The 10,000-nt window shown below is 47.0% G+C and overlaps 1 protein-coding gene across 7 annotated transcripts in view; it reads right to left on the bottom strand.

Moving 5' to 3' along the window:
• Positions 1-10,000, bottom strand: part of LOC106609323 (signal peptide, CUB and EGF-like domain-containing protein 1) — a 108,117-nt gene that overhangs the window by 35,099 nt on the left and 63,018 nt on the right. For 2 of the 7 annotated variants that reach the window (XM_014208003.2, XM_045721996.1), the window contains exons 7-8: positions 9,716-9,769; positions 4,877-4,966 (exon numbers count right to left, since the gene is read on the bottom strand). The exons of 2 other annotated variants lie outside the window; for them this stretch is intronic. In XM_014208003.2, the coding sequence (XP_014063478.1) occupies positions 4,877-4,966; positions 9,716-9,769 (144 nt within the window). The remainder of the gene's footprint in view (positions 1-4,876; positions 4,967-9,715; positions 9,770-10,000) is intronic. 3 more of the 7 variants (XM_014208006.2, XM_014208007.2, XM_014208009.2) reach the window with 2 other exon arrangements.

Here is a 10,000-nt window from a genome sequence, read left to right as displayed (position 1 = left end):
ATCCCTCCCCCATCAAACTTTACAGTCGGCACTACGCATTGTGGCAGGTAGCGTTCTCCTGGCATCTGCCAAACCCAGATTTGTCAGTTGGACTGCCAGATGGCGTGATTCATCAATCCAGAGAAAGCGTTTCCAATGTCTAATGGCGTCCAATGGCGGCTAGCTTTACACCACTCCAGCCGACGCTTGGCATTATGCATGGTTAGGCTTGTGTGCGGCTGCTCGGCCATGGAAACCCATTTCATGAAGCTCCTAACTAACAGTTATTGTGCTGACGTTGCTTCCAGAGGCAGTTTGGAACTCGGTAGTGAGTGTTGCAACCGAGGACAGATGAATTGTATACGCTACGCGCTTCAGCACTCTGTGGTCTCGTTCTGTGAGCTTGTGTGGCATACCACTTGGCGGCTGAGCTGTTGTTGCTCCTAGATGTTTCCATTTCACAATAACAGCACTTACAGTGGACCGGGGCAGCTCTAGCAGGGCAGAAATTTGACGAACTGACTTGTTGGAAAGGTGGCATCCTAAGACGGTGCCACGTTTAAAGTCACTGAGCTCTTCAGTAAGGCCATTCTACTGCCAATGTTTGTCTATGGAGATTGCATGGCGGTGTGCTCAATTTTATACACCTGTCAGCAATGAGTGTGGCTGAAATAACAAAATCTACTAATTTGAAGGGGTGTCCACATACTATTGTATATATAGTGTAGCTTGTCTGATAGGTGCTGTAGGGTACGGCAGCGGACCCCTGTAAACTTCCCACTCAGGTGTGTGTGTGTGTGTGTGTGTGTGTGTGTGTGTGTGTGTGTGTGTGTGTGTGTGTGTGTGTGTGTGCATGGGGCTGTTAATGGGTCAGAGTGATTTATACTACTGAAAGCAATGGGCCCTATCATTAGCTTAGCGTGAGTCCTGCTCAGAGCCCCTCTCCTACTCTGATGAGCCAGGCCCGCCCACCCCCAGGGCAAGGGGCTGCACACAGGAACACAGACCCGCCAAAACACACTCTGATTGATGTACTGGACATGCCCAGCCTACCCCCGAACAGCCCCTCTGAACCCCCATCCCTCTTCCTCACCTCTCCCACCCCTGAATGTTTCTGTCTCGTGCACACTGTATTGCCACGATGCTACAAAGGCTAACGCTCTAATATTCACAGCCATCCTTTCAAGTTCCCTGTGTCTCAATTTCATTGGCTCTAGTCAACATGCTGGAGCTGACAGAGGAAGAGGGACAGGGTAACACCTCTTTTATAGAAAGGGGAGTGGGGGTTTGGGGGAGTTTCTGTGGGAGACATTCTGGGGGAGATTGACGGTTGGAGGGCCTCATCTCCGTGGTGACAGATGAAGATTACCCGTCTGTCTTGTTTGTGTGAGCAGCGGCTGCAGGGCCAGTGGTGTGTTGGCTGAGAGCCAGTACAAACCAACAGAGACACCCCTGACTTGCCCACCCCATAACCCCATCACCACGCCCCTCCATCTCACTGTCTGTCTCTCTGTCTGTCTCTCTCTCCTCTCATCCATCTCTAAGATGCCTGCCATGCTCACACATGCTCTGGGCAGACTTGACTGACCTGCTCTGCTGACATCAGGAGTGGAGAGATAGACAGTGGGTGTACACACACACACATCCCACATACTCCTCACACACACAGACATGCTGACCAGTCAATTCTCTATGCAGGCTCTCTCTCTCTCTCTCTCTCTCTCTCTCTCTCTCTCTCTCTCTCTCTCTCTCTCAGTAAGACATCTTCTCTCTGAGAGGACACATGTTCTATTGATTAAGAGGCAGTCATGAGAAAAGAGGAGTGGTTGTGCTTTATTAAGCATCATGCCAAGTCCCATCAACCCTCCGCACACATGCTGACTGAGCTGTAGGGGCACAATCGTCTTTCAGCAGGGCCTAGCTAACAGGATCCCCCTTCACTGTGTCATGGGCACCTAATCCAGCTGTCAGCGCTGCCCCCGTCCGGGAATCACGCTATCCACACACACACACACACACACACACACACACACACACACACACACACACACACACACACACACACACACACACACACACACACACACACACACGCCCAGCTCAGCCCATCTGTCCTAGGTGAGTGGTTTATTTGGACTCCTCAGCAGCCGAGGTCAGTGTAGCTATAGCACCTCTCTCTCTCTCTCTCTCTCTCTCTCTCTCTCTCACTCTCTCACTCTCTCTCTCACACACCCAGCCTTTGAAAAGACCTGACTTTTTCTGTGCTAGAACTTTCACTTTCCTCTCTCTCTCTCTCTCTCTCTATCATGCTTTTCTCCATCTACTTTTCATTATAGCCCAGGTCCAGTTTTATCTGTCTTGATCAATCTGTGCTCCAGTGCTTTGGGACAAGGACTATGGCAGTGTATGCAGAGAAAATAGCAGCAGCAGAAGTACAGAGAGAGAGAGTCAGGAACGCTGTGTGTCAAAGCAGGCAGACAAATGGAGCACAGTGTCAAATCTAACATGCTGCTGCCGGACAGACCAGGCCAGTTCAAGGCTGTTCTAAAGACTTCCATAGTCTCCTCCTATACTATAGTAATACCTACAGTAGGTCTATTCACCCCTGCTTAAGATCATTTGCCTTACATTGGTTTCAATTATACTTTTGACTTGCTTGGAAATAATCAAGTGAGATTAATCTAGTGAAAATGAGATTTCTGAGATGACGATGGCAATCAGACTAATCAGACCTGTAAAGAATCTTTTAAAAACTGCAAATAAAAAAGTTGGGATAAAAACATCTCAATAACACAGGTCATATAGAGCGGGCTAAAAACAGAAATCATTGTGAGAGACAGAGATATCAAACGAGAGATGGGGGTTATAGAAAACAGGGAGGGTACAGTGTTGGAATGAAGGGGAGGAGCATCAACAGTGACATCATCAGGTATGAAAACAACAGGACTGAGTCAGGCAGGGGAGGAATTCTTCAATGGAGGAAAGATGAGAAGGATGGAAAAGTTAACATTTAGAGGAGATAGGTGGAGTTTTGTTACCTACAATCATGCAACCCCCCCCCCACCCACCCATTTACTGGCCAAAGTCGTCACCTGTTTAAATAAGATCTGCCTCTGTATGGGAGAAACCTGCAGACACCAACACATAACATTAACAGTATATGCGAGCTCAGGATGTCTGCATGACTGACTGACTTAGGTCTCCATGCTGGTAAACATACAGGCTGTACATTGTACTGGGTCCACGTCTGCCTTTGAAAACAAAATAGTAAAATAAAGGAAACAGAACCGTAAGAAACCAAGAGGGAAATGCTGCTCCGAGGCTCAGACGTTTTAGGAAGTGCAGTTTTAGTTAGGTATTAGTGGGGGTTCACCCGTTTAGTCTGGTTTAGTGGTTAGTCCAGATTAGTTGAGTTATTTCCATTAAAGGGAGAAATATTGAAAGCACACTTTAACAGTCAGGTGGAACTTCACAGGGGGTTCGAGGTCTGAAAGAGGGAAAAGAAGGGTCACAGGGACAGACTACGTACAGAACAGTGTTATCTGGGGAGTTTGATTGGCATACGTTGTCTGAGATCCATGTTGCTTGTCACTTCCCACCAACCCTGTGGAGTGATTTTCATTCAACAGTCAGCCACTACTGTTGAAGGGATGCATCTTCCTCCACTGAGTCGGGAAAGGGTTAACTATTCCCGCTTCTATTCATTTGTGCATTCATTTCATTTGTTTTATACGAATTGACTGAGTCATCCATTGATGAACCTGCAGCGTAGATACAGTATCTGTATCTCTCATCGACAGTGCCCGGGGCTTGCATGAAAGCTCTTATAGCCACGATGTGGCTGTTTGAGTGATCTGCTCACTTGAAATGCAAGTACTGTAGACCAAACAAGTGCATAATTGAGGAGTAGGGTGGCTATCTGAAACGGGAAGATGGCGATGGGCATATGGTAATAATGAATTGTTAAGGGGCCCTCTGAAAGACATCTCTTGAGTAGTACAGTTACAGATGTGTTGGTACTGGAAGGGTCAGGCTAGGACACGTAACTGGCCAAGGGGAATGAGATGGAAATGATACCATAGGATGGATGGGAAGCTAAAGGTCACCAATATTAAAGACGTAGGTGTCTATTCAATCAAAACCGCTATCTGGAAGTAGGCAAGGCAAGCACTCAAGTAGAGTTTATTGAATAAATGAATCCAAAAGACACATTCTCACAACATAAGATTGATGATTTGTCTTCACCCGGAGACTTCCAGATGGTGGATTTGATTGGATGAAGCCCTATGTCATCCATTATAGGCAAAGAGACCCTGCAGATAGAGACCCTTCAAAGATACTAGCTGAGATGTTCTCCATGACAACGCCAAAGACATAATGGGATGGATCTGGAACGGCTCCTCGTGTACTGTCCCTCCAAGCCATGAGTATCGTCATGGGGAGGGGCAAGGAAGGACTGAGGGTGTTTAAAACATTACAGGAACATTTTCGCCTTAATAGTGAACATGAAACCGTGTCAAAATGGTCAAAGTCCCGAGTTCTTCAAGACCTTTTTCATTGTCCATAAACATTCCTTTATATCTAAAGACTCCGCAGTACTTGAGGAGTGGTGCCTGACCACCAGTCTAATCTTTGGAGGGACGTGTACAGGAGTAACTGTTAGTTACTGTGGGAACTCCAGAGAACATGTATCTTCTGCCGAGACGGGTGATGGGGAGAAGTGGGAGGAGGGTTGGAGAAGTTTACCAACAGACTGGGACCTTGAGGGTGGACATAGAGGGTACCAAGGACTTTCATAAAAATAAAAATACAAAATTGAGAGAGAGAGAGAGAGTAAAGGGGAGGATACAAGCACAAGCGCCATGGCAACACATAGAAAGAGGAAGAAAAGAGTTACCCATAAGAAGCCGCCGTTTCACCCGCTTGTCCACATCAGCTATTGACGTGGCATTGAACTCAGAGCTCTCAATTGCAGCCTCATCTCTCTCTAAAACACAAGTGACAAGGGGACAAACAGTGAGCAGTAAGGTTAATTAGAAGCCCAATGTCCACCGCCCGCTGCCGCCCGAGACGTCAAGTCAGCCCCTCTTGGCGTTTGAGCAAAACCAAAGCCAAGAAGCAAGAAGCCATGAAAAGGCGCCAAAATCCCTGTTAGAGTGTTAATCCCAAAAACAAATCCAAAAGTCCCAGATAGCAAAAAAAAGTTTAAATGAGGGTAAGGGTGGGGGTAGGGGACAAAAATAGAAGTTCAAATAAAAATATAATTTAGGGGGGGGGGGGGGGGAAGTTGGTTGATGTTGATGTTGTAGCCGTTGCTGTTTCTGTCTTCCATATCAAACGGCCACACACTCTCAGCAATGATTCCCTCACATCCGAAAAGGAGGAAGAGAGGGAGGAGGAAAGGAAGGAGGAGTAGAGGGAAGGATGAGCAAACATGTCCAAGACAAGCTGCATGAGTGTGGGTAAGAAGCAGGGGGGTGAGGATGACAACAGAAGAAGGGGAGAGGGTGACGCCAACAGGTGAGGCTATGCTAGCCACCAGATCAGACAGACACTACAGAGGGAGGGAGCGACTACAAACACTTCAGAATGACAAAATGAAGGGATGAGAGAGAGAAAAAGAGAAGAAGAAGAAGAAGAAGAGAGGAAATCCCGTCCCATCGTGGGCCACAATGGGAGAAGTAAATGGGAGGACGAACACCCATCAATAAATGGGGTTGGGGACTAGTGGAGGGGGGAGCGATGGAGAGGGCATGCATAGAGGAGAGGAGAAGGAGGTAGTCTGGCGGCAGCGCTGGTTGCCTGTTTGTCTATGGAACACATCACAACTGGCTTTAACAGTCAACGCTGGAAACCATGTTCCCAAGCCGGGCGGAGGGGGAGGATGGAGGGAGGGGTGAGGAGGGAGAGGGGAAAGGTCGGGGATGGGGTTACGGTTAAGATGAACATGCAGATATGCAGCTGAGCAAACACAGATATGCATGAGCAAACGCTGTGTTAGAATGGATGGGCTGGGGTGGTGAGGAGTTCTACTAGGCCTTGGGAAGAGAGGGAGTCTTTCACTGGGACGTCAGAGTCATTAGGCTCTGAATGAGCATCTCTCTCTGAAGAACTGAATGGGGGGGCAGGCCAGGGCACTGCCACTCAGTACAATGGAACTAGGACTGTCTTTGATGTACAAAGTCCTATGGAGGGGGATTTTGGGTGAGGAAGGGGTAACTAAAGCCCCCCCCCCTCCCCCTCCCCCCGGTCACCCCTGGCTTGGCCCGTTACTGGTCTTTCTCAGGCGGTTAGTTTGGGAAGGTTTGGTAGACAAAGTGAAGGACTCTGAAGCAGTGTTCACAAATGAATGGAGGCTTTCTGTCTCTCAACTAACGGTTTGGTGTGTGTGTATGTGTGCGCGTATGTGCATGTATGTGCGTGCGTGTGTGTTTGTGCCTGTCTCTGTGTGTGTTTGTGCCTGTCTCTGTGTGTGTGTGTGTGTGTGTGTGTGTGTGTGTGTGTGTGTGTGTGTGTGTGTGTGTGTGTGTGTGTGTGTGTGTGTGTGTGTGTGTGTGTGTGTGTGTGTATATGGGTGACTGTGCAATTATGTGCTGGCGTATGGATGTGAGCGCTTGTTAGTGTGTGCATGCTTGAGTGTGAGGGTGTGTGCATGTGTGTCTGAGCGTGTGAAAGTGTGTGTGCGTGAGTGGGTGGTTGTGTAAGAAATGGTGAGGAGGAGGAGGAGGAGGAGAAGAGAGGACTCCAGGACACTCCTAAGGGGCTAAGGAATCAGCAGTTCTAAGGTCCGTTTAGAGGAGGCCTTCTGAGGGGGGATGTTTAGAGAGAGAGCAGAACTTACACAGGAAATAATCACTGAAGGGAGGGAGGAATGAATCCATAGCAGTACACTTACAGCTAAGAGGAGAACAGTAACGGTAACCAGTAACGATGCACTGTAAGAAAACAGGAGGACAAGAGTTGGTTGCTATTAATGTAACCGCAATTCAAGGAGGGGGGAAATGAAAGAAAAGAAAAATGTGAACAAAAACAAAATGTTGAGCAGTAGGATCTCCCATGCAGCCGGACAGACAGAAACACAGACAGGCAGAAGGGTTGCGTAGATTAGTGACAGAGGTATGGTGAGGACAGACGGACGGGCTGACAGACACGGAGAGCGTGTCAGATTGAGAATGCATGCGGCTGGCTGGGATGACGGCATGACGGAGGTGTCACTGAGAAACAGGCAGGGTTACTGGTCCCTGTCTCTACAGGTGGATGAGGGAGGAGGTGCTGATGGGTGGGGGTGGGTGACGTGGGTTTTGGGGGTTGCCACAGTAACAGGATTTTGTTTGCTTGTTGAGGCCGTTGTACTGTACTGTTAGGGGGAGGGGGGCATATTGCAAGTTGGAGGACGGGGAGTTGTTTGGAGCGATGTTTGTTTTTGGTTTGGGTGGGTAGCTCTATGTAACGTTAGATCAGGCTGCAACTGAGAAGTTCACTCTAATCCTGTATAATTGTTTTATTAGTTCCCCCCCAGAGTCTTTAATTGAATTCCCTTTTTTAATCTTAATTAAGGATTTAACCCTTTTTGAATTGGATTTGAACATGGATGCTCAGACAAGACAGGCAATCAGTAACTATCACCAGAAAGCAGGAGGAGGTAGGTAGGGAGGAAGAGGAGGAGGAGGAAGAGGAGGAGCACCAGAGACAGCACTACACAAAGGTGGGTCAAAGGTGGGCCCAGTGACAGAGCAGTTGGGACACTCAGACCACAGAGGAGCCTTTCCTCTCGCCAGAGAGAAAAAGACACGGGACAGAGGGAGAAGGAGAACAGGGTTTCTCTCTTTCATTCTTTCAGAGGTTTTCCTCTTCTTCTGTGGATGTCGTTGATCCTGGCACAGCTGGAAAGGAAAAGGTTATGGGCACAAAATAAAGGCAGTTCTGTGAGATTCTGTGAGAACAGAGCATTGATGATACTGTATAGTAGAGATCTGTTTGTGGGGAGAGAGAGAGGGCTTCTCCAGTGTTCTAGCACAGCAGGAATGACAACACACAGAAAAAGGGTTTATTTGTGACATGACAGAAGACCTGTGTGTGTGTGTGTGTGTGTGTGTGTGTGTGTGTGTGTGTGTGTGTGTGTGTGTGTGTGTGTGTGTGTGTGTTAATTCCAGTTAGAACAGGGATTGCAGGGATCATCAACTAGATTCAGCCGCAGCCAATTGTTTCTTGAGTGGATGGTCAGGGGGCCGGAACATAATTACAAATAATTTGTAGACTGCAAATTGACCACAAGAAGCCCAAACAGATATAATATTTGACTAAAACAATCATTTCAAACCTTGCATCACGTCTATTGTGGGTGGGAATACTTGGGAACGGATTTGCTAAATTAAAATCAATTCAAGCTGATTTCCTGGTGTTTGAAAAATACAAATAAAATAATTAAAAAAAAATGTTTTGCTCTGAAAACTTTTAGGGCCAAATAAAACCACCCGCAGGACAAATTTGGCCCGCGGGCCTCCAGTTGAGGAACCCTGAGGTATTGTGTTCAGTGTCTTGCCTAATCTCAGATGCATCTGAACTTAGTCAACTCCAGAAATGGTTTAACTCCTTCTGAGGGCAAACGTACAGCCTTTGACTAACTGGTATAATGTAACACAAGAAAAAGAGTTTGAGTATCTGCCAATCTGCTTTAGCTTGCCACGGATATTACAACTCGGTGGGATAAACCTTGTTTAGGAGCTATGGAGAAACAAGGGAGTCTGTAAAGCACTGTCTCGTTACGGACAGACAGACAGACACTGCCAGGCTCTCTTCGGAACGCTCCGGGAACGTTCAGGAACGTCTCTGTGCACCCAAAAAACACTGGAGTATTTCTTTTTTTTTAAAGGCAGAAGAAAATACAATTTGGTACGCCCAAGCTTCCACACTTGCGAGCCAAATGTGCGACTGGGGTCCGTTGGAAGGAAGGCAAAGAAAAAAAAGAATGAAAAACTCTTTCACTTACCTGGAACCTCTCATTTATCTTCTGCAAATTCCCCCAGAAAAAAAAAATCATGAACATTTCCTCTCTGTTCGGCTTCGGAGCCACCATAGCCACGGGATACGGCCACATTGACAGGCGGGTGTAAAAGTTAGCCATTTGGCAAACAGTGGCATGCAGGCCTGGCGTCTCTCGGGCCTGGCGATGGGCATGCGTTACACTGACTTGGCTAGTTTTCCAGCGTAATGAAGATGATAAATGTGTTTTTCAACTTCTGAGACGTCTCAACTATTCATTTTCCAGTTTCCACCACAGCCTTACCTAGCGATCTAACCCCCAAACCCCCTCTATTCCTCCTTTCACTCCCTGACACGTTAACACACTACTACTACTACTACTACTACTACTACTACACTGACAACTCTGTTGGCAGTCAAAGTGCATGTTTGTCAGGAAGTGTGTATATAGGTACAGGTGTAATTGTGTGATTAAAAGAGAAAGAGAAAGAGAGAGAGAGAGAAAGAGAGAGAGAGAGAAAGAGAGAGAGAAACAGACAGCCAGAGAGAGCGACACATAAAGGAAAGAGACACTGAATGATCATACAACTCCCCTCTATGACATTGCAAATCAGCTATTTTCAACATGCACTGGAAGCCAGGTTTTTTGAGTACACATTTAGATGGGGAGAATTCTTTACTCCCGCTTCTCCCCATGCCACGATCTCCAAAAACAGGGTGAGCAGTCTTCAGGCCCCAGACAGGAAATAATCACCATCGTCATCATGAAACTCCGGGCGACATTTTCGGGGTGCAACAGAGCACAGATCTGTGCAAAAATACTGTAAAACTCATTATAATCTGGCAGCGGGATTACAGATCGTTGAAGAAAAATGTATAATTGAATCACACTGCCAGATTATAATGAGGTTTACGGTATTTTCACACAGATTTGTGCTATTTTGCACGGCGAAAATGTCGCCCTCCATCTCTATTCAATTACTCACAGCTTCAAGTTACTCACATGACTTTGTGTATATTTTCAAGAAGAAAAAAAAAC

This window comes from Salmo salar, chromosome ssa07 (genome assembly GCF_905237065.1).
Source record: "Salmo salar chromosome ssa07, Ssal_v3.1, whole genome shotgun sequence".
In the NCBI taxonomy this organism is placed as follows: domain Eukaryota; kingdom Metazoa; phylum Chordata; class Actinopteri; order Salmoniformes; family Salmonidae; genus Salmo; species Salmo salar.
This window is presented reverse-complemented; position numbering and strand designations above follow the sequence as displayed.